This window comes from Trichoderma breve, chromosome 2 (assembly GCF_028502605.1).
Source record: "Trichoderma breve strain T069 chromosome 2, whole genome shotgun sequence".
Lineage (NCBI taxonomy): Eukaryota > Fungi > Ascomycota > Sordariomycetes > Hypocreales > Hypocreaceae > Trichoderma > Trichoderma breve.
Window position 1 is genome coordinate 4,044,675 of NC_079233.1, and position 23,562 is coordinate 4,068,236.

The following is a 23,562-nucleotide window of genomic DNA, read 5'->3' on the forward strand; positions in this document are numbered from 1 at the left end:
AGTTAGAAAGAATGGACGAGGCCTGAATTCCAACTTTGTGTGCCCGAGAACTTTGGCAAACGGGGCCTATGAGCTTCCGATTGGGCATGACGTCAATGTCACCCCAGTCACAAATTTTGCTGGGGAAATACTTGGACCCTGGGGCGACGGGTGTTGGGGTGTTAGTGCGACCCAGCATCGGCTTGAGAGGCGCAAGCCCATAATACAATGAGATTGCGCTCGAATGTTGGGACAAAATTCACTACAAAACTTGACATTCACTGATCAGCATGTGATTTGTTCCCTTTTCTACGCTTAGGGATCGATATTTGCATCATGCAACTGGGTTGGCATTGTACCGGGCTGATTTCTGCCTCGGGATCTACCGAAGCTCAATCAGCACATGCCATCATATTCACCTCGCTTGCTTGCTCAACACCTGACACCGAATACGTCTTGACTTTCCAAAGCCCCATCGAACATCAAGCCTTCAGATGCACATGCTTCAACTAGATTCAAGTTCGTTGCTCGAGTCAGTTATTTACAACACTGAGAACGAGAAGCAAGAATGAAACAGCATGAAACCCGGCCGGTCCACTTCCGCATCCTGAGTTAATCGCAGCAACAGATGGCGCATAATACGCCTGTCTAGGTAGCCCGTGACCTTTGTTTGATCGCTCGTCTTACCTACAGAGACTGTCTAGGCAACGTGATGAGCAATCGTGTGCCGAGTCAGCCGGATCAGCAAAGCTATCTCTCTGCCCCGAGATGGGATATGAATTCTTCCGACATCATGCTTATGATGCAATATTGATGCTTCTTTAAACCTGCTGTCGATTTATATTTACATTAATCGAAGTTCACATGCATCAGAGGCTCGTTGATGCATATTAGATATGAAAGAGATAGTGGTGCTGACAAGGCGCACTTCCAAGCTCCAGCGTTTCATGTTAGTATGGTATTGAGCGGGTGAAACTTTGGGCGACGGAGCTGCTGTGTCATACTCCACGTTGGAATCATTTCCTGTTTGGTATTGTCCAGGAGAAATGCATCCAGATGCGCTTCGGCACCCGGAAGAAAAGAATGATGGAAGATGTACCGATAACCAAGGCAGGGAAAAACACACATAGCCACGTTGGGGCAATTCTGACTCCAGGGTAACGGAAGAGCTGTTGACGCGCTTGATTTGCCACCTCACACAAAACAAATCGCACTAAGAAAACCCGTTCTGTTATTAATAGAACTTTAAGGATCTGATGAATGAGCGCCATGAGTGTAAAGCCACAGTCACAGGCATAACTATATGCTCCGAATCGGGCCATCAGTTTAACCACTTCCGAAGTTATATATCCCAAGAGCTTCATTGAGCTGATGAGCGCCATCAATCGTCACACAGCACATACAGCAGCAGCAAAATGATTGAAAAATACATTCTTCGTGTTACGGCGGGATCGAGCTACGATGAGAGCACTCACGTTGAGGTCCCGGTGAACGAATCTGCGCCCGTGCGCATCAAGAGCGACGTTGCCGATGTCGAGCTCAATGTCCGGATACAGGATTACAAGGGACTGCCGCGTGGTTCGCCATCTACTTCACCATACTTTTCTACAGAGCCGCATGCAAGCAACCAAGACCAGTACAGCATCTCGTTCCGCTTCACGCCACTCAACCCATCCAAGGCAGAGGCTGGAGATTCCGCAGATGATCTTGCCTTGGGAATCAGAGCTGCGGATCTGCAGTTTGGCAATGACTTTGACCGCCCAATCAGAGACAAGCTGCCGCCGGGCTTCAACACTGCCATGAACATTGTCAAGTGGTGGATCGACCCTGGTCTTGATGGCGATGCATATGCGGACAAGCCCTATCTGTACGGCCCTGCGCTTAGCTCATTCAATGTCGTGTCCGTCGGTGCGGGAGTCTTTGACGAGTCAAGAGGCGGTTTGTGGTTCGAGGAGGGAGGGGACGAAAGAGGCAAGAAAATACGTGAGGTGAATAGTGTACCCAAGGAAAGCAAGCCGAGGATGAAATGGGCCTTGTCGGATTCGAACAAGGAGAAATGGATTTGGGAGTATGGGAGGACGTATGGCATTGACTTTTTCAACCCGTATCTCGACTTTGCCAATCTAGCGTTGCGGCTGCCGGGATTCCAGCTTTCCGTTGCGAGATATTTGGGGGCAGAGGCTTTGAGGTAAGTTTGGCTTTGACATGATTTGATGATGAGCGATTACTTATGAGTGTGGTGTAGGAATGACGGAAGGCTCGCACATCAGTTGAGATATGTCCTTCGGAATAAGGCGACTGGAGATGTTTATCTGGTCGTCACCTTTGCTTTATATCTCGAAGAGTCCATCAATGAAGATGGGACCGTGAAAACTGCAAACGGAGTAAATGGTATCACCAACGGTCACACGAACGGTCATACCAATGGACACACCAACGGACACGCCAACGGTTATACGAATGGCAACCATGCGAGCAATGGCATTGCAAATGGAGTCGAGACACACGACGAAGACGTAGATTAGAGAGGGGCGGAAAAGCATTCTTCTTTTTCTTCCAGCATTTAGATATGACCACTGTATTTGTAAGATAGAGCCAATAGCGATTGATTTCCTACCTGAAGCAACTCTGTAGTGCGAATGTTTGCTCTGCGGTGACTGAGTTCGTCCCTTCAAGTGTCGTGACATCGAATCTTCAAGATGACAGCTTGGTAATAGCCCAGTATATGCGGATAGAGGCCTAATAGCTGCCAAGATGATTTTCCACTCAATCGGTCGTATACATGCAATAATTGCAAGTGCCTCACCGCTTGATTGCTGGTGGTTAGAATAGAGAGATTCAGTGTAAATCTCGTAGCAATTCACGGCTACATTAGCCGAGCGTGGTACACGTGCTTGAGTAGCCAATTGCCAAACAACGGAAGGAGCGAGCACAAACACTGCGCAACTGCCCCCTTTGCAATGCGAATGCGAATTGCAAATAAAATCTCTTCCATAGTGCAGAATTTTAGACTCAATCTCCTTTCATTCATCCTCGGCTTTTTGTCAGTTGGTAAACAGATGCGGGAGCAGTTTCGGCACGGCAGCTCCTGGACTTCGGATTCGGATTCAATCGAATAGACCACACTCTTTGAAGAATGGCGGCCCGTACGAGTACATTGTCAAGCGGCACTAGGCGAGTGCTGTACATGCCAATGACTATCCAGGCGATTCCGTGTCCTCCCCCTATCCTTCAGTCTGACTTCGATGGCTGTCGAATTCCGGGCGGCCTCGAGCTCTGGTCCAACGGGGGGTTTTATTCGCCGGGAGAATGTTTTGAGGGATATCGTGCCATGTGCACCCAGACATCTCCGGTGAGCAACGGCTGGCCTATTCGACATGAAGAAACAGTGGTGAGATGTGTTCCAGAGTAAGTGCACATTGCAGAAAACATGAGAGGAGGAGGGTCTAATATCCCATGTGAAAGCGGCTACGAATGTAACGACTCGACTAAAGATCAGAAATATGCCGTGACCAATTACGATGGCACTACCCTGTCCGCACCGGCCTTTGAGATCCGCTGGAGGAGTGCGGATTTAGCACATGGTATCAGAACTACCGAGATGTTTCCGCCTGGGATTCCGACCCAATTTCCGACGTCAACAAGTGATTCATCGACATATAAACTGATTACTACTTCTTCAAATATATTTGTCACCGCCCCTACTTCCACTTTGCCAATTTCTTCCACGATTGTGCAATTCTCGTCTTCCAGCGTATCATCTTCACCCACATCACAGCCGAATTCGGCTCTTACCTCCGGGACCATTGCAGGAATTGTAGTTGGAAGCTGCCTGGGGCTTCTGGCTGCGGCTTCGGCGATTACGTTTCTCTTCTTACACCGCCGAAGGAAATACCAAGGCCCGAGTCGGATCACAGATGACACATGGTGTCAGCAAGGAGCAGGCAAAGAACCCACCGAGTTGTCAGGCACCCAATGTCCTGCCGAGTTGGAAGACAAGCCCATGGAATTGAGGGAGCTACAAGGAAAACCCCAGCCCCAGCCATGCGCCGACACCGAACAACCTCCGAATACATCGAGAGCGTGCCATATTAGCGTCAACAGCATTCCCGTGGAAGTTGCAGCAGACCCGTCTCACTGAACAAGAGAGAGAGAGTCGAACGAAAGGAATAGAAGTCTACTTCGCTGGATTGTGGAGAGGAGTTGTAACCAGGATCAATGATGAATTTATGTCAGCCCATTTCCCCGAAAATCACCACACGATGAAATTGTATTGTTTTTGGACCTCTCGAATTCTGCAGCATATTGACCGCTGTGTTTGGCGAGTATTACTCTATCCTTCGTACCGGGTTTGATCAGGTATATATTCGAACTCCCCTATTGAAGAATTTCTATCTGATGCTCTTTGTCTAGCCAAACCGCTCGCGATGTCAATTGACAGCAAGACGTTTAGATTTCTCCAACCAAACATCACCACTACGGAGCCCGCATGCTCCTGTCTATCTCCTATTGGATGTTCAAATGAAGGGAAAGGTGCTTCGGGAACATTTTTACAGAGCAAAACACATTGACAAGCTTCTGTGGGGGCGCGTTATAGGGGGGAAGCATTGTGTCATGCACTAGTTGTCTGCTGTGTAATTGAAACCAACCTCAACGGCAATGCAAAGCCAAACGCCTCATCCCTCCAATTGCGTTCGTGGTCCCAATAGCCGGCGGCCTTAGTCGGGAATAATACACCCTGAATCTCACCGTCGTCAGCCCGAGATGCAGACTCTGCATCCACTCAGCTCTTTTAATCGATATGCTATTGGCCTGAGTTGAGTTTCATCCAGGGTTCCGCCTGGATTGGAACCTAGGAATCGGAATCAGCTTCAGCAGCGAATATTACGGATTTAGGATGTAGTAAGTTTGGTCCGCTTTCATTACCAATTTCCGGCCCTAGAACTCAAAACATCGCGGGGGACGGATGAGGAATCTAGATGCAAAGCTTGGCCTGTGGAGAAGCATACACTAGGGTTTCCACCGCTTATTCCCGTTAATCTATTGACTAACGCTGGCCAGAAGAGGTTGAGTTCATCGGCTAAAGCTTCTGTCTTGGGAAGAAAAATGGATGGCGATGTACATGAGATTATTCTCCGTATCTTGGGAACTGTTCTCACAGTCCCCGATACGAGCGAACATGATATTGTGCAGAAGATCTAGGCCCGTTACCGGCGTCTAGGCAAAGAGCTTTGATAAAGAAATAAATAATCATTATCATCCTGCCGGTCAGCCGCGTGGGGCCCGGTCCCATGTGAGGGTAGATCAACCGGCGTCTTAAAGAAGACCTGGTTATTCCCGTCGACGAAATATTAGCTCCACTTACGCCTTCTAGCCTTCGATAAATAGGCATCGCCGCTCCTCAAATCTGGGCAAATCTTCCTTGGAAGTTCTTGCTGGAGACGTCGTGAGTGTTTCGGCGACATCTTTGGTGCTCGCGCCCCGAGTTATCGATGTCCTAGATTCGCATTCACGAGCCGAGTCTCTTTCTTCGTGTCTAAGCCGTTTACGATGGACATTGAAGAAAAGGGAGGTCTGGACTCACAGGGGATGGAGGATTTTGAGATTGTTCGAAGCGATAATGCTGCCGCTCGCCTCGGTGGTCCATCGCATAACGAAGAAGACTTGTCATCGAGCGAAAAACCGCGGACAGAGCAGTCCGAAGCGACAAGCCTGGGAAGCGACACTCCGATATCGTATCTCTACCTCACCTTTGACACCGCATTACCGTCGCCCCCAATACCGGAACAGCCCAGTGTCGATGGTCGAGAGCCGCCCCCATGCCCAGACTTGGCGGCTTATACGTCTCCGTTGTCGTGGGGTGCTTATCACAAGAGTATCTTGCTCATACTCTCATGCTTGGCGACGTTTTTGACGGCATACACTGCAGGTGCTTACGCGCCGCCTGCAAATATTATGGCCAGTGACTTTGAGACATCTCGGCTTGTTGTGGTCGTCGGGATTACATTGTTCTGCATGGGATTTGCGTTTGCGCCAATGGCTCTGGCGCCAATGTCCGAGATTTGGGGGCGGTACCCCATCTTCATTATCGCCGGCACCGTCTTTGTCATCTTTCAAGCCGTCTGCTCTGTCATGCCGGATGTTGCCGGCATGCTGGTATCTCGTTTCTTTGTTGGCGTCGGAGGATCGGTCTTCTCTGCGGTCGTCGGAGGCGTGTTGGCCGATTTATGGGAAAAGGAAGAAAGAAACACGCCAATGGCACTGTTTAGCGGTGCTGTCTTGGCTGGCACCGGAGCTGGTCCACTGGTTTCTGCTGCGTTGATTGAAACGGTGGGAAGCAATAATCGTGCTTGGAAGTGGTCATTTTGGGTTCAGGTTATACTCGACGTTGTTCTCCTCCTTGCCCTCGTCCTCTTCTTCAAAGAAAGCCGGGCTTCTGTCCTGCTATCCAAGAAAGCGAAGAAGCTTAATAAGTGGTACGAAGAGATGGAAACATATGGTATATATGGTGTATGGATAAACGACGAGTTGGCTATATTGGCTTCCGCTGCCTCAAGTCAAATAACTGTCACGGCGAATCTGAACGAGCGAAATATCTCTACGACTCCTCGTTTACGAAGAATCCGATGGATAGTCAAAGAAGATGAACAACGCGCATCCTTGGGACAAATCGTTTTAACATCTGTCAGGAGACCATTTCATCTTCTCTTCACGGAACCAGTGGTATTCTGTTTCTCTCTCTGGGCTGCCTTTTCGTGGGGTGTCTTATACCTCTCCTTTTCAGTCGTCCCCTTTCTCTATGGCGAGGACTTCAGCATGTCGAGCAGGGTGTACGTGGCAATGATGATTGCATCGGCTGCTGCAACAATTGTTGGCGTCTACCAGGAACATCTCTTAAAACACCCCCAATGGAAGAAGCAAGAAGAAGGCTTCCAGTACTCCGATTCAAAGTTCTGGGCCTTTATGCGAAGACGATTTCCGGCTGAGGCACCAGAGGCAAGACTCTACTTCACTTGCATCACTGCCATGCTATTACCCGCTGGGCTCTTCATTGCTTTCCTAGGATCTAATGGAAAGGGGGGATATACAAAGGCAGTCGGCCTGGGACTGGCAACATGGGGAATCTACTCCGTCTATCTCGCCACCTTCAACTACCTAGCGGATACGTATCATATTTACGCAAGTTCCGCTCTTGCGGCACAGAGCTTCTGCCGAAATGTTCTCGGTGGCTCCTTTCCTTTAATTACAAGCGTCATGTTTACCAATCTTGGTTTGAGAGGTGCTGGCGGTATGCTCGGTGGGATTGCTACAGGATTGACAGTCATTCCTTGGGTACTTCTCATTTATGGAGAGAGGATTCGCGCCAGGAGCAAATTTGCCAAAGTAAGTTTCTTAAATCTTCCACCAAGCTGAGTTTAATACCCACAGTTGCTAACATTTTGCAAGACCCTGATAAAAGGGTAATGGTGGAGTATAGAAACAGGGGACGGTAATACGTTGAATCTTTGTTGAAGCATCATAGCGATTTGGACCCTACTATGAGAGGGTCACAACGAATGCATATTAGATGATAAAAAGCGATGATGTTTTAAAAGCGTCTCATGGTATATAGATTTCTCCACTAATTAACACAAATACTACCTTTTGATACTTTTCCGTTGCGGCACTACTCAAAACGTTAAAATGAACGAATACATCTAGCGATCAAGGTGCCGATGTTGGCCTTGGCCTGCGTCTCGACTTTTCCTTGCATCTCTCCAAAAGCTTTTGCACCTTGGACTTCTCATAGCTGGATCGCGAGCTTTTCGAAGTGTTTGCCTCTCCGTTGCTTTCCAAACTTTTCTGAGACGGCAAGCTCGAGCCTAAGCTGACGGTATTGTTCCTTGGGCGAGTTACCGTCTCAAGGCCCATTGGGAACGATTTAATGCTTGATTTATAGACGATTGGTGGTGGTAGCTGAAAAGGACCCTCGGGAAAGGTGCATGGCTCTGGTATGACCTCGTGGTCATCCAGTACGAGAGTTCCTTGACCGGCGTCGGCCCAAGATTTCTGGCCGCGAAGACGAGGCCAGAAGGTAGAAGGCGCAACACGGTAGGAGTGTCGTGGTAGAGGAAGGAATTTCGCCTCGGGGAACAGGGTGGCGAGGAAAGCGTGTGAATACGCCTCGCTGAAACCGGCGATGCGGAGGGAAGTGACCTTGCTACGCAGGCGGATGAGGTGATTGCATATAGAGAGATGTTTGTCGGGGCAGTATGAAAAGTCTTCTTCTTGGATGGATGGCGGGAGAGCTAGACTTGTGTCGGGATTTGAGGATGAGTCGGAGCTGGAGAAGGAGTCGGAGGAGTCCTCGCTGCTTTCGAAGGACATGTTGACTACGTAGCCGTCGTCTGAGTCTTCGTCCAAGTTTGTATGTTCATCATCGTCATCTTGTTCTTCTTCTTCTTCGTCATCGTACTCGAAGTCAAGCTCGCTTTGCTCAAAGAAGTCTTCTGGGGCTGGAGATACGACTCGAACGGTTCTCTCGGAAATGTCACAAGAAGACTGCCTGCCGGAACTTTCTGCGGACGAGTACTGATTTTGAGGGCTTGCAGAACTAGCTCTGACAGAGATTTTACTCTCAGAGATGTCTTCGGGTGGATCAGGAATGTCCTCTCTTTGGCCGTGAAAACGACGGCACGCAAGGATTAGAGTCTCGAGGGGAGCTTCTGGAGCTCTTTCGAGCTGAGACAAACTAAAGTCTAAAAGCAGACCTTGCAGATGTCCAGTACTAGGAAACAAATCGATGGCTTGAGGTGCAGGACCAAGACCTAGACGGGATAAATCGACCTCAATAATGAGAGACTTGATGAAGATGCCGTACTTGTTAAGCCATGTGGTGGCCAAAGGATTGAGTCTCTGGGCGATGAAGGGCGAGAAAGTAACGTGAAAATAATTCTCCGACAAGATTGCAACGAAAATAGTGGCATAGAAATCGAATGAGACGCTCAAGTAAGGGCGGAAAGTCGCAAGAACTTCGCCAAGAGGGATGAAGTCCGAAGGTTCCCAGCAGTCTTGGTCCCAGTTGAACCTGTTGAGGCTAATGGGCTTGGATCCCAAAACCTCAAAAGACGCGACGAGATTCTCCAGGATAAGGCGGCGAACGTGCTCAGGAAATGTCTTCTAGGTAAATTCCTGCTGCTTTTCACTCGCCTGTGACTTTTGTCTCTTGTGTAACGCGAAGAATTTGTTTGTGAGTGCCTTCAAGGCCACGCTTTTGTCGGGTTTGGCATCTCCATGCTTGTATTTGTGGTAGACAATGTCTACGGTTCGATCCCAGGGCGGGAGACCAGAGCGACCGACGAGCTGGTCTTCACTGCGCGAATTGTTGGGGGATATGGAGTACTCGGAGGCCCTGCTGGCGACGCGCTCGATGATGGATTTTGATCGCGTGAGTTTGGATGGGCTGCTTGCTGCTTGCGGAATCAGTAAGGACTTGAGCTGTGAGAACGATATATTTGGATGAAATTCATGAAATAGAATTATTCCAAAGTAGATGAGTTGACAGAGAGAAAGCCACAAATGTGCCTTACGAGGAGATTGTGGTGGCGATGGCGAGGTTGGTGTATCGCCATCAGCTGAGAGATCTAGCCACGATGTTTGATCCATGCCGATGTTTGTGAGGGGGGAAGCCTCGAAATTCTCCCCGTGGATCTCCAAATGTGATTTATCCGGATGCGATGTTTCTGTAGAAACGAAGCTGCAAAGGCAAACATTTGAGCTGAGCTTTTGGGCTGACAGCAGCTGTCAGCTGTGCGGGCTGTTTGGTCACAGTTGGCCAGGTGACAGACAGTCTTTGGGCGTAATACGACATTAAAGAGAAAGCAAACGGACGGATTGTGGTTATTTTGAGCTGAAATCATTCAGTACCAGCGAGAAAGTTGTAGCATTAGACGAGGTGTAGAGAAAAAGCCAAACAATAGCATCCTCAGGTTAACGGCAGGTAGTAGTATTTTGTAATATTGTAGTTTTTGGTGTAGGTACCCATGACCATATACATCGAGTAGATAAATCTATTTCTCTTTCTCATTTTTTCCCATTGAATACGACAGTAGCGCAGCGTAAAGCCGGCCTGCATGACAAAACCATATCTACGCCCGTTGAGTGAATCCTCAATATTTTAGTTGACAAAGGCACGCGGTGATAACAAAAACGACTCTTGACTTGGCTTGTGTATTGGGGTATTTATTTGGAGCTATTCTTCTCTTCCTGAGCCTTTTCGTATATCCAGTCGTTGAGGCCGCTTCGGTTTCTATTTTGATAGTCAGCAGATGTAATATCCATCATGTATTCAAGGCAGAAGCAGCACATACCGGGCGATCTCAATGGCATAAAACTGCATCCTGGGGACTGTTGAATGGTTAGATAACTGCGCTATCCCAGAGAAAAGCACGCCTTTGAACAAATCTCACCGAAAATGGTTGTGTCCTGCTCGTACTCGGCCTTGGCGTTGTTCCGTACCATGGTGCCAAAGTTGTAGTCGTCCACCTTCTTCTCGTACTTCATCATGAAGGCGCGCCACCTCTCCTTGCCAGTCTTGCTCTTCATCTGGTCCTCATCGATCGTGGCAGTGGGGTCGAACTCGGGGAAGGCTTCCTTGAGGTGGTCGTAGATCTCGTCGTCGATCTTGGTCAGTCGCAGGCCGGAGCCCTTGACCTTTTCGAGAATGGCCCAGTAGGTTGCCATGTGCTGCACGACTGCTGCGTGTTAGGCATGTGAATCATGTTAAAGAGTAGTGTTTCCATGTACCTTTGACGGCAAACTGCTTCTCCATCTGTCAAACAGAACCAAGAGATCGGGTTAGCTAGTTACTCCATCTTCATGCGGAACAAAGACCAAAGGAAAAAGTAGAGATGAAACGCACATCCTCCATGTTGCCCGCATCGTCGGCATTGAAATCCTTGGGCAGAGGCCCTCCAGTTGACATGCTCTCCAAGGGATCCATTGTGAAGATTGTTTTCGAGTCTGAATACGAGTCCTGAGTCTGAGGCGTGGGATTTGGCCGGGTAGCGCAACAGTTGCAGTATCCAAGAAAGAATGGCTTCAATCTGCGGTTATCGCAAAATCCAAAATCTTGGACGTGGGGCTCGGGCCGCTTGGAGGGGCAAAAAATGATGAGGTCAGTAGACAGTATGTGCGACAGGGAACACTGTATTATTCACACAGTATGTAACTCTTCAGTTGTAACACCGCAGCACCAAAAGCAGTTGTAACTTCTCCTGCAGCTGTCAATTGTTTAACTTCGCTTTCCACTGATACCCAAGTTCCAATTGCGTGAAATTTGTGACAGTTATAAGTTGATTCATAAAACTTAAGTCAAATTCAGTTCAGTCGCTCATCTTATATCCATCTCAGGATTCAACAACAATCTGGAAAGTTCGACGACTCTCTAGAAGGTTCATCTCTCATTTTTTTTGCGAACACGTACCAACAACGCGACCTTAGATGGTTGCCGAGGCTTCTTTATTTCTGCGCTTGGGTCATTTGTGCAGCTTTGGAACGGATGATAGGAGCTGAAATTGTGAGGCACTTGTGAGATGAAGTGTTGAAGTGGTGACGATGACGTGCAGTAGCAGTGTGGACTCATGTGAGCCAATGCTTCCAATTGTCCACATCCTCACTAGCATAAACTTAATGATAGATTTTATGGTAATGAGACAAAAACTATGTTCGCAAGATGCAACTATGCGAAATTGCTATCTAAATTATCCGGTGTTGTCTCTTGAATCTTAGCCATTAGTGCGGTCGCCTCCCCGATTTGCCCATTAACCTTGTATAGTGTTGCTAAGCTACGTTGCGATAATAATTGTAATGGATGATTATGAGGTAACGCTATCTCCTGAATCTTAGCAACATGTTCTAGTAATGCAATCGCTTCCTTAACCTGTCCATTAGCTTCATAAATTCTTGCTAACTCATATTGCGATTGCAATTGTAGTAGATTATCCTGAGATAGCACCGTCGCCCCAATCTTAACCACATGTTCTAGAAGTTCGATCGCTTCGTTGATCTGTTCATTGGCCGCATAAGCCACTGCTAAACGAAGTTGCGATGCCAATTGTGTTTTATGATCCTGACCGAGTGTCGTTGTCTGAACCTTGACAACATCCTCTAGGAGTATAATTGCTTCCTCAACCTGTTCATCATCCAAGTATGCTCTTGCTAGCTGATATTGCCATACTAATTGCTCTGGATGACCTTGAGGTAGTGCTGCTCTATGATATTTCAAACCCTCCTCTAGTAGCATGGAAGCTTCCTTGATTTGCCCGTTAGCTCGATATGCTATAGCTAAGAGAAGTTGTGATCTCGGTCGGTCCGGATCATCTTGAGCTAGCGTTGTTTCCCGAATTTCAACAACTTGCTCTGCCACTGTAAGTGCTTCTTTGTTCCGCCCATCTCGGAGAAGCCAAGTTCCCGCCCAGAAACCTAAGCGCGATGTTGAATCTGGGTCTATTTGTCGATGCGCTCCGAATACGTGAAGTACGTGCGGTAAGTAGGCTCGCCATGTGTCTCGCTGGTCCCAGTCATCTGATACGAATACTTTCACAAGATGACGGAGCACGTCACCCTTCATTTCTGTGTCAATCCCTTGATCCTGGGCCCAAAACCGCATGACCATATGCACTAGGCTATGCATGTCATAAATTCCTCGTTCCAGTCTTGCTCGAAGGAAGCCAAAACTGCTAAGTGTCCCTATTGCCTTTATTTTTTCTTGCTCTGATCCTACATCAGGCAATATCGACTGGGGAATAGCTTGAGGCTCGATCCACATTAAAAAGAAGAGTAACTTTGCGGCCGCTGTGTTGTAATTCTGGAGCTGGCTGACCGAAATCAGCCATGTTGTAGCTACCGCTCCTTGGCTCTCGTGGTAAAGTGTATCATCTTGGTATTGGTTGCGCATTAATTCCATCATATCTTGTTGAGAATGACGGCAAAGCCTAAGATACTCTTCGATAGGTACTTTGAAGATATCCATATAGGCCGCTGCCTGTGCTATAGCTAGCGGCAGACAAGTTAATAAATGCAGTAGCTCGTTGACCACATGTTCATCCCACATCAAATGATCCGAATTCAGAGAAGAGTACAAGAGGTTCTTAGCGTCTGTATGCTCCATCTCCGCGATCTCGATCACATTTTGCTTTGCAAAATCGACAGCTATTTTCCGCCATCGTGTTGTGACGAGGATATGCCCGCCCCGGCTCCGTGGTAGGTAGGCATATATCCCGTGAACGCCTTCAGATCCCTGCAGGATGTCTTCACTGTCCGCATTATCCAGAATGAGAAGCCATCGGCCGACGCGTTCCGAGCTTAGATGTTGCTGAATTAGTTCCCTAGCATCATCGTTTTTTGTGCTTGGGAGGTTTAGCTCCTTCACAAGATCCGTACATGCTTGTTCGAAGCCAGCCATGCTGATCGCAGGCAGCCAGAGTACGCTGCACGCCGGTTCTTTATTCTCCATCATGTAGGCAATCCTTAGAGCCACTTGGGTCTTTCCTACACCACCCATCCCGACTAAAGCGACACGATCCTTCCTCTTATCAGACAAAGTATCGATCAAGGACTTGACCACACCATCGCGACCCACAAAGCTATGGTTTTCAGCGAAGGGCACGGAGAATATCCGATCTAGCAGCGATTAGCAGAGAACAATGGTAAAAGGTGGGCGAGAGAGCTGTTGATAGAGTAAACCAACCCTGAGTATATCTCTTTGACTGTCTGTCTTCGAAGTGATGTAAGAGCAGAGCTTTTGCCGTAGATGCCGCAGTTGCAGCAGCATATTTCTCCCATCCCTTTGGCTTGTGAGAGTCGGCGTAGTCAGATACACCCTTGATGATGATACATGATGGTAACTCGTCCCACACACCTGCTCCCTCCTTTTCAAAGGCAATGACTTTGTCTCTCCGCGATATTCTGTCACGCGCCTCACCTGATTTCATCACAGTATCCGCAGAGCCAACTCCGCCTGTGTGTATGACCAGCCCCGAGGTTCTCAAACTGCATGCTTCTCGCTCTCTTAGGCGGTCTCGGGGAACCAGATGGTCATTGCTGCATCCAAGATCTGCGCATGTCAATTCAAGCGCACGGTCGCACGTTTGGTCGGCAATAGAGACACAGGCACGGCAGGTATCACAAACATCTGCGTCTTGGTGTTTATGGCGATAATTCGGATCAAAAAGCTTGTCATGTGCGGCCCCTGGATACTCGTATTTGCCCCGGTGTTTGGTTTTCCCCATCTTTTCTTGGAGTTGTTGTAAAAGTTTGAAGGCATTGTCTTCCAACCTGTCACGGGAACGCTGAGTCTTGAGCTGAGCATTCAATATCCGAGTCCCTTTATTAGGTCTGCCGAGCATGTCTTCAATCGATCTCTTTGGCTTGAACTCATCTGGGTACTGGCTGCCATAGTCATACCGTACAACGAATTCGCTAATGATGACATCCCCAAGCAGAACTTCAGTTTCATCCAGCAGTTTCGGCAAGGCACCACATATCCCGACAAAAAACGGTACTCAAATTGTTGTAGCTGGAGCGCAGACTTGCTGCAGCGCTCGCGGCATCAACTTTACCCTCCCCAGGCAGAAGGAGGAGAACAATAGGTGTATTGCCCATGCATCCCATGGTATAGTAATTCGAGTCGCCAGCAGCTTTCCCAAGTTTTCCATCTTGATCTTCCCAAATTTCATCGAGGGAATCGCATACAGCATCGAATTGAAGAGGCAGCGCACAGATGACGGCGAAATGGAAGCCATCTCGGCTGGATGGTCGTTGCAGCATCGTCTAAATCGCTCGGTGGGCGCAAATCGCGGCCTCACGTCCCGCTAAACAATCAATCAAGGATGAATCATCCAGATACAGATAGTCTCCGTCGTCTCGCAGATGAAACTAGAGGTTTAATTGAGGTTCCTGTGCCATGAGGGGAAGGCCAAGTAAGTCTGGGGAGCCTTGCTGTTGCATGCATTGCTGCCTTATTAGCGGTACGCGCGCAGCTATCAATATACATCAAGTTAGTGCTGTCTTAAATGATACATTGTAACGTATTACATAACTCCCATCCTTATTGGGAAACCCTGTTTGTCAGAGTTTGATCAAAAGGTCAAAAGATGTCTCGCGTACTAGAATCAGTGTGTAGTTCTAGTGATGGAATAGCAAATGTTTACTATGATAACTTAGTTTGAATAAATAAAAATTGATCCTCAACTTGCTATTATGTCATTTCATCATCGACTATCCTCCTGACCGAGTAAAAATACATGACCTCTCATACTCGGGTAATCTACAATATCCTCTAGGAGTATAGTCTTCGCAGTGTACGCACTATAGAAATCTGCAAACTGTTGCACCGCTAACATATTCCCCCAGACATCAAAGAACGCAGTGTCTGGTTTTATCTCGATATCTTGCTCACTGAACTCCGTCTCGTGGATACATAGTATCTCATTCCAGGCTTTCTCTACCAGCGCTCTAAATGGGGAGTTAACAAAATCTATGTCTTGGCTCAATTGGGGATGTGATGGTAGTGTGTTTTTAGGGAACAGAGGTATCATAGAGTCCGCGACTCTCCGTGCCAATGGGTCTTCCAATACAGCGTCGGGATCAGACGCGAACTCCGCAATCTTCTCACAGAAAATGTCCATTATAACTTGTAAGAGATCCTGCGGGATTGTGATACTAGATGCGGCCAGAATGATATGGAATTGGTCATGAATAAAATTCGACCAGACCCAGATATCTGTTGTGTCGCACTCGTTGGCGAACGACTCGATTCTATATCTTAATAATTTCAGTCTTACCTCTTTGCGGATTGCGATTAATTATCTTGGTGGTCCAAAGTACTACGCTAAGGCCCTGCCAGATTGACTCGAATAAGCCTCAAAACACAGAGCCATACATCACAAACATAATTGCGGATTCAATTTTGTGAACTTTTTTTTTTCACCAAGTCCTAAATCTGGTTTTTGAAAGAGATATTTCGTTTGGCTGAGAAGTGGTTCAGGTTCGACTAGCATTTGAGAGATTGGTGGGAGTGAGGAAGTCATTAGTTTGGTTAACACTGAACTTTTACTGTACAGATGAATAGACATCAGCACTCTGGAAACGTTATACCGGCTCGCGTTGCGGCCTGGGAGTATTTCTCAAAGAAAAAATTCATCCTCAGGCGCATCGCCGTGTTTTATCCTACTTTCAGCAACTCAGTGTATTGGCCACGTATCAACAAGGAACTCTGACTCATTACTCTTAAACGTCCCCAGGAAGGTCAGAGATCTTTATCTGTTCTTAAGATCATTTACTTTACTTTATAGCATATGGGGGAATATACGAAAAGGTAGAATGATATATTACAGGTCAGTTTTAGGGCCTTGGCTGTATCAATACTTTTCTTCATACTTGACTGAAACTGTGTTCGCTACGTGTCTTACCGACATTAGTTTTCGACGGATTCAATCATGTTAATGGCTGGGTCTCAACCAAGAATGGAAATGGCCGAGGTCCGAGATTTATATAGCATTACAAGGGGGCTTACGTGGCACTTATACGGGACAAGTCTAAAATGCTAAGTAACCCTCCTTAATACAAGTAGTGTAGGGCTTTTTCTGTAATCTGCAGCCCCTTACACACTTGTATCACGTCTAGCTTCCCAATTCCAGGAAACATATGGGCTCGAGATGGCCAGTCAAACAATGTTCAACTCGATGAAATGGTCCCTTTATCCAACCGACTCTTTTGAGCACTTCACTTTCGAGGTTCCCTGGTGGGCGCGAGTTGTATTACTCTTCGACTTTACCATATTCTTACCTATTATTATTGTTGTATGTGTTGTCTCTCTTCCGACTTTTTCCTCGCCTAGACCTGCTCTAGGCGAGGAAATCTTGTCTTGACACCTTCTGACATTGCCGTGTTTTCAAATCTAGTTGAACTACACTTTGCCTCACGTCTATCCAGTCTTTGCCATTACACAAGACGAGGAACTTATTAGACACGATTCCCCCAATCTCAATGATGTTACCAACAGACCATCACTCACCTCTCCTTCACGAACAAATACTTCATCTCCATCCGCTATCTATCGACTCCTCGTGAAGAACGGCGGTATTTTAGCCAACTTTCGCGGCCTCACCCTTGCTCTATTGCAATTGATTACCACGTCGGGTCTTATCGGTTACTACGGCCGCTTTCTGGGCTTTAAATATCACATCTTCGCAAGATTGCTCCGTTCCCTTTTACTGGTACAATTCTCCACACTGTGGTTACACCTCGTCATCGCTCAAACCGACCGACCGTTCTGGAGCCGCGTGCCTCCCTTTAAGCGTACTTTGCAGGCAACATGGAGGGCGACTCTCATTCACTGGGCTGCAGTAGAGTTTACGAGCCTATTTCCTTCCATGGTGGCTTCGCGTATGAACATCGATTGGCCTTCTCCCGGACTCTTTGGGCCGGACAATACCTACAGCTTTCGCCTTGACATGGCCGCTGGCGATGCTGTCTTCTACTTCAAGTGCGCCGCCGTCATCTTCGCCACCGTCGTCGACTCCATATTCTTCGTTGTCCCCAGTCAAGTGGTCCTACTCCGAATCCAGGCATCTCTTCTCCCTACGGAAGACAGCACTATTATTCCCTTTGACCGTTCTTTCAAGGGTCGAGTCCAGCCGGCTCGTACAAATGGTCGGGATTATGCCACGATTTCGGATGCGTGGCGTAGTTTCTCCTGGGATAATTGGCGGAGGTTGATGATTCTTTCCTTCAAGATCATCTTTCTTTCTCTGTCGCTGATCTTGTTGATGTGTGCGGTTATCGGGTTGCAGTGGGCTATGATTGTGACGCAATCCATGGAGATAAACGAGTATCTCTAGATGTCTCTTGATTGACAAGACAGTGGGTGTTTCCAAAAAGGTGGTTTGGATTGTACTCTTTGTAAGACGACATCAAACAATCCTGACCTTCCACTACATCTAGATAGTGAGAGACTATGGCACTTCACTATGTGCGTATAGGATAATGTGCGTTATCGCTTCATTATGTTCAGAATATGAAACCCTACACTTGGCATCTTCGTCGTTCTTTATTCTGAACATGTAGTATTTCTTTCTAATTTAGCACCATGATTGAACCCATCATTCTTGGTCAACTATGACAGTTACACAATACTAGCTACACTATACCACAGACTGGTTCATGTAGAAACACCTTTGTTATGATGAAACCTAGACACCCGTTCGCCCTGTACTAGATTAGAAATAACAATGATTTGCATCTTTGCATCAGCCTTTCGTCTCATGTTTCGTCTCATGTTTCGTGCCGCAACAAAAAAGTGATTCTTTGTTGTTTTGCGCGTTGGCTTTAAGTGACGCCTCCGTTGGAACAATATCAAGGTGGAGATGGAACAATGCACAGGCTCAAGCCTCATTTCCCCACTTCACCACCAGCTTTCTGCATTGTCCTCATACGGGATCTTGCATGTTGCATCATTTACTCACTTGAAAGTCAATTTACGGCGTTGGGCAAATTCACATTTATCGGAAATCTTCATCATGGCACTCATATCTGATGACTCCATCCTCTCCACCCTTTCCCTCCTCTTCATCTCCCTCCTCATGCCAATGGCTTCGCGGCTTCTCTATCCAACCGCTGCAAAAGATTCAGTGTGATGGCTTCAAACGATAAAGAGACGGCGTCGCCACAACTCTCGGCGGATAATTCAACACTGGTTCTTGACGTTGCTTCCTCTCCCGACCGCCAAGCCACCGACAACAAGCCCCAACGTTCATCTTTCAAGCATCTCTTCTCCTTTACAAGATGGAATCATGCGGGACTACTCGTTGCGGCGGTCGTTGCATCTGCCGCCTTTGCTTCAATCAAGTCGGTCCAATCGATCATCTTGGGCAAGATATTCGACGTCGTTTCCAACTTTGGGGCTGGCCATCGCTCTGGCAATGAAACCATGGACCAGATATCACACTGGGCCTTGATACTACTGGGCATGGGCATCGGAAATTGGGCTGCAAGCACGGCTTTTCTGGCGCTATGGTCCATCTTTGGAGAACTGCAAGCCAACTCCATCCGCCAAGGCGTCTTTCAAAGCCTACTCTCCAAGAAGATGTCTTGGTACGATTCTCTAGACCAAGGAGTCTCCAGCCTGCTGGTTAGAATCCAAACGCAAGTTGACATCCATCACATCTCATGCAGTGTATAAATGCTAACCGAGAAACAGACAGACTCGGGAGCTTCAGCTGGCGGCATCACATGTCCTCGGACTCTTGGTCGCCGACATCATTCTTTCCCTCGTTTCTCTCGCTATAGCCTTCTCTCATTCCTGGAAACTCACCTTGATTCTACTTGCAACCCTACCCATATCCATGTTGGCCTTGTCATTAGCAACCAGGCGGCTAGATCCGGCAATCCAAGCTCAGAAGCGTGATCTAGAGACCGCGTCAAAGTTTGCTACTTCGTCTATCAAAGCCATCGCCATTGTCAAAGTTTTCAACGGATACGACCGCGAGCTCTGGCAATATTATGAAGCCGTCAAGTCGGCGGGTAGGCGATACTTGATACAGGCTCAGTGCAATTGCCTCCAGATGAGCTATGTCGCCTTCTGGGTCGTTGGCATGTTTATAGCGGGCTTTTGGTATGGAACTGTTCTCGTCGATGGAGGGCTGACGCCTGGCCAAGTCATGACTACCTTTTTTTCTGTCCTTTCGGCATTCCAGGGAATCGAGGCATTGCTACCGCATTGGCTTGTGTTATCCAAGGGCATGTCGGCGGGCTCCTTTCTTTTATCCATATTGGAGAAAAATGACGAACCAACTGTCGATGAAGACGGCAATCGGACGCAGCCTGCTACTTGCGTTGGAAATGTGGACTTGGTAGATGTATGTACCATCATTCCTCTTCTTATTCTCCGTAACGACAACTGACAACGATGTGATACAGGTCACTTTTGCATATCCTTCCAATCCCACAAAAGTGGTTCTCAACAAATCATCCTTTTCTTTCTCAGCAGGCCAACTCACATTCATCGTTGGTAGAAGCGGGTCCGGCAAGAGCACGATCGGCAATCTCATTGCTCAATTTTATGAGCCTTCATCTGGACTCGTCTGTTTAGACGGGCAGCCCCTGACGAGCTTGGACCCGAGTTGGGTCCGATCCAAGATTGCTCTAATACAGCAATTGAGCGTGGTGTTTGACGACAGCTTTTTCAACAATGTGGCTATCGGCCTCGGTGATCCAGAGAATGTGACAAGAGAAGCCGTTTCCTCTGCTTGCGAATTTGCATTGCTACAATCTACACTTAGCGGCCTTCCAGAAGGCCTTGACACGCGCATCGGTTCACACGGGCTTGAGCTAAGTGGAGGTCAAAGACAAAGAGTTGCGCTTGCCCGAGCAAGAATTCGAGATCCAGCTGTGCTTATCCTTGATGAAGTGACGAGTAGTCTGGATCAAATCAACAGAGGCTTGGCGATAGATGCTATCAGAGAGTGGCGACGAGACAAGACAACCATCATCATCACTCACGACATCAGTCAGATTGAAGACGAAGACTTTGTTTATGTGATGGAAGATGCTTCTTTGGTGCAACAGGGACTACGAAGCGAGCTGGCCTTGTCTTCAGTTGGGCCCTTTGCAGCTATGACGTGTCAGGATCCCGTTAAGTCTCCCCCCTCTTCTACGCCGACCGAGGTGGAAGATGCCAGTCCTCCTCGTCCGGTTAACTACAGCACATCGACAATTGCAGAGCTACCGCAAGACACCAGTTTTTCCCTGTCACAGTTTACGCTCACAGAGCGAGATGTTGACGGCATAGATCCAGCCTGGCACCGGCTATCCCAGTATAAGGCTCTGGGAGCTGGAACAGAGTTTGCTTTGAAACTAAGAAAAGAGCAGATATGGGACAGCTCCGATACCGAAGAAAGACCACAGACAGCCGTTGGAGCTACACGCTACTATGAAACCGAGAAGAGGGACTCCTACAACTCTTTTGACGAATACTTTGGACTACCTCGTAGATGCAGCGCACCAGAGGCTGGTCGTATGCCTTATTCAGGAAGCGATTACAAGATGGACTTCTTTGACGATTCAGGGTACAACACAGACGAACTATTATATGTGTTTGGAAAAGCAGACCGTCGAGAGAATATTTCTAGTTTACGACTCGCCTCTGGCCGTGAGCTACCCTCGGATATTAGCAACGACGTACTTTCAACCAACAAATGTGCAAAGCCGAGCAGTCTACTGGCGACTCTAGGCACGGTTTGGCCAACGCTCAAACCATTTGATCGAATATTGTTCATTTTAGGAATCGTGGTTTGCTTTATCAGCTCAGCAGCAATGCCATTGTTCTCATTCTGTCTCGCAAAGCTCTTTGGAGCCCTATTCCTGCCAGTCAACAGGACAGTCGAGGCGAAAAAATGGGCTCTATATCTGGTGGCGATAGCCATCATTGACTCTGTCTCCACGGGCGGCGGTCACTATTTGATAGAAAGAACCGGCCAGTCCTGGGTAAACTCCCTTCGGTTGGAAGCTCTGAAGAAAATCCTGCGGCAGCCAAAGTCGTGGTTTGACAAGGAGGAGAACTCGGCCAGTCGAATCAACGAGTGTCTTGACAGAAACGCTGAGGAGACGCGAAACATTGTTGGGCGATTCATTCCTATCTTCATAAATACCTTTGGCATGATTGCTATTTCTCTCTTATGGGCTCTTTCAATATCCTGGAAACTCACTCTCGTCGCGCTTTCGCCCCTGCTTTTGATGATTGGCGCTGTCAAGGGGTATACCGTGCTCAGTGGCAAGTGGGAAACCAGATGCAATCAAGGAGCCACCGACTCTGGCGCAATTTTAAACGAGACGTTTGTCAATATCCGTGTCGTGCGAGCACTGATGCTTGAAAAGTACTTTAGCGCAAAGTACCAGAGGCTCATATCACATACCCTTAGCCTGGGGATGAAGAGGGCAGGCTATACTTGCGGACTATTTGGCTTATACCAATCAATGAGCTATCCCATGACTGCCTTGGTGTTCTATTATGCTACGCTCTTGCTGGCCAAGGGTGACGGCGTCACCACCACACAGGTACTACAAGTCATCAACTTATTACTATTTAGCATTGGAAGTTCAACCGGTGCTCTGAGCAGTATGCCTCAACTAACAATGGCCCAAGCAACCGCAACACAACTCCTAGCCTACGCAACAATGCCAATAGACTCAGAGGAAGAAAGCCAAGAAGGCATCAAGACCTCAACGCCTCTACCCATCGAATTCAAAGACGTCCAATTCTCATACTCACAGTCCCCCAACTCCCGCGTCCTCCGTGGAGTCTCCTTCGACATCACCCGCGGAAGCTGCACCGCCATCGTCGGCTCCTCAGGATCTGGCAAATCAACAATCATATCCCTCCTCATGGGCCTATACTGCCCATCAAAAGACACAGCATCGCTCACCTACGCAGGCATTCAATTCTCCAAGCTCGACAAACAACATCTCCGCTCAACAATGGCCTACGTCTCACAAACACCACATCTCTTCCCAGCAACCATTGTCGAAAACATTGCCTACGGCCTCCCTAAAGACTCTCCCCTCAGAAACAGCCTCAACGTATACGCTGCCGCTCAAGCAGCCGGCATCCACGACTTCATCACATCCCTCCCCGAAGGCTACGCCACGACGGTCGGCGACGGCGGAATCTCTCTTTCAGGAGGCCAAGCTCAGCGTCTTAGCATCGCCCGCGCACTCGTTCGCCAGCCGAAGCTCCTCGTTCTAGATGAGCCGACGAGTGCGCTCGACGCAGAGTCTTCGGGTATGATCCGTGAGACGGTTCGGGGGCTTGTAGAGCGGGCTAAGGAGCAGGAGGGCGAGATGGCTATTGTGGTGGTTACGCACACGCCTGATATGATGCAGATTTGTGATAACATTGTCATGATTGATGGTGGAGTCAAGGTCGAAGAGGGCAGTTATGAGGAGCTGATGAAGGCCAGGGGCCCATTTAGACATCTCATTAGCAGGGGTGAATGGCATGGAGGAGAGGAATCTTGAGCGTAGAATCATTGCTGTGTTTAATTGCCTCCGCCTTTTTTCAAGCACTGCATCGTTTCCTTTTCATTTGGCTAGTCCGTAGAAATATTTAGAATAAGAAGAAGGTTCATTCCATTTTGATGGGTTCAATCATGAAGTATTATAATGTATACCTTATCCGTCTCAATATACCAATGCCTCTAATTTGCCGTTCAGCGTCAATGAGTGATAGTAAAACACCAACATCTTCTGTGCCAAAAGATGTTTTCCATCAAGCCACTCTTCCCATCGTCCTCCATAACAGAAACCAAAAAAATTGTATCCATATAGAGCGCCTATCCTTCTACCTCTCAACAGGAAGAACATATACCTCATGATGTAACTAGCCCAATTCCCTAATGCATAACTGCCAGGAGGAAAGAAGAATAGTAAAATAAAAATATAATATGATAAGCTGAGGCCCATAGTCCGCCTCGCCGGATGTATGTGTATGTGTATATGCGTAAGTATCATGATATTCAGTTCCCACTGATCCCAATTTCCCCATTA

General features: G+C 47.8%; 8 protein-coding genes across 8 annotated transcripts; 5 read left to right on the plus strand and 3 right to left on the minus strand.

Moving 5' to 3' along the window:
* Nucleotides 1-1,394: 1,394 nt before the first annotated feature.
* T069G_03437 (uncharacterized protein) lies at nt 1,395-2,504 on the plus strand (the record flags this gene model as incomplete). Its single annotated transcript, XM_056170647.1, has 2 exons — nt 1,395-2,167; nt 2,255-2,504. 2 exons carry the CDS (start codon nt 1,395-1,397, stop codon nt 2,502-2,504), a joined length of 1,023 nt encoding a protein of 340 aa, XP_056031539.1.
* An 806-nt stretch (nt 2,505-3,310) lies between these two features.
* On the plus strand, nt 3,311-4,120 carry T069G_03438 (uncharacterized protein; the record flags this gene model as incomplete). Its single annotated transcript, XM_056170648.1, has 2 exons — nt 3,311-3,387; nt 3,445-4,120. 2 exons carry the CDS (start codon nt 3,311-3,313, stop codon nt 4,118-4,120), a joined length of 753 nt encoding a protein of 250 aa, XP_056031540.1.
* Nucleotides 4,121-5,529: 1,409 nt separating this feature from the next.
* On the plus strand, nt 5,530-7,443 carry T069G_03439 (major facilitator superfamily domain-containing protein; the record flags this gene model as incomplete). The annotated part of the gene is made up of 2 exons (XM_056170649.1): nt 5,530-7,362; nt 7,426-7,443. 2 exons carry the CDS (start codon nt 5,530-5,532, stop codon nt 7,441-7,443), a joined length of 1,851 nt encoding a protein of 616 aa, XP_056031541.1.
* Nucleotides 7,444-7,683: 240 nt separating this feature from the next.
* On the minus strand, nt 7,684-9,624 carry T069G_03440 (uncharacterized protein; the record flags this gene model as incomplete). The annotated part of the gene is made up of 3 exons (XM_056170650.1): nt 7,684-9,138; nt 9,229-9,428; nt 9,549-9,624. The coding sequence occupies 3 exons, from the start codon at nt 9,622-9,624 to the stop codon at nt 7,684-7,686; spliced, it is 1,731 nt and encodes a 576-aa protein (XP_056031542.1).
* A 576-nt stretch (nt 9,625-10,200) lies between these two features.
* Nucleotides 10,201-10,960, minus strand: T069G_03441 (polysaccharide biosynthesis domain-containing protein; the record flags this gene model as incomplete). Its single annotated transcript, XM_056170651.1, has 5 exons — nt 10,201-10,267; nt 10,329-10,365; nt 10,428-10,712; nt 10,765-10,789; nt 10,880-10,960. 5 exons carry the CDS (start codon nt 10,958-10,960, stop codon nt 10,201-10,203), a joined length of 495 nt encoding a protein of 164 aa, XP_056031543.1.
* A 738-nt stretch (nt 10,961-11,698) lies between these two features.
* T069G_03442 (tetratricopeptide repeat domain-containing protein) lies at nt 11,699-14,787 on the minus strand (the record flags this gene model as incomplete). Its single annotated transcript, XM_056170652.1, has 5 exons — nt 11,699-13,641; nt 13,709-14,061; nt 14,107-14,158; nt 14,228-14,464; nt 14,580-14,787. The coding sequence occupies 5 exons, from the start codon at nt 14,785-14,787 to the stop codon at nt 11,699-11,701; spliced, it is 2,793 nt and encodes a 930-aa protein (XP_056031544.1).
* A 1,904-nt stretch (nt 14,788-16,691) lies between these two features.
* T069G_03443 (uncharacterized protein) lies at nt 16,692-17,861 on the plus strand (the record flags this gene model as incomplete). Its single annotated transcript, XM_056170653.1, has 3 exons — nt 16,692-16,820; nt 16,923-17,155; nt 17,216-17,861. 3 exons carry the CDS (start codon nt 16,692-16,694, stop codon nt 17,859-17,861), a joined length of 1,008 nt encoding a protein of 335 aa, XP_056031545.1.
* Nucleotides 17,862-18,655: 794 nt separating this feature from the next.
* T069G_03444 (ABC transporter transmembrane region domain-containing protein) lies at nt 18,656-23,034 on the plus strand (the record flags this gene model as incomplete). The annotated part of the gene is made up of 4 exons (XM_056170654.1): nt 18,656-19,164; nt 19,220-19,877; nt 19,939-20,712; nt 20,776-23,034. The coding sequence occupies 4 exons, from the start codon at nt 18,656-18,658 to the stop codon at nt 23,032-23,034; spliced, it is 4,200 nt and encodes a 1,399-aa protein (XP_056031546.1).
* Between the last annotated feature and the right edge of the window lie 528 nt (nt 23,035-23,562).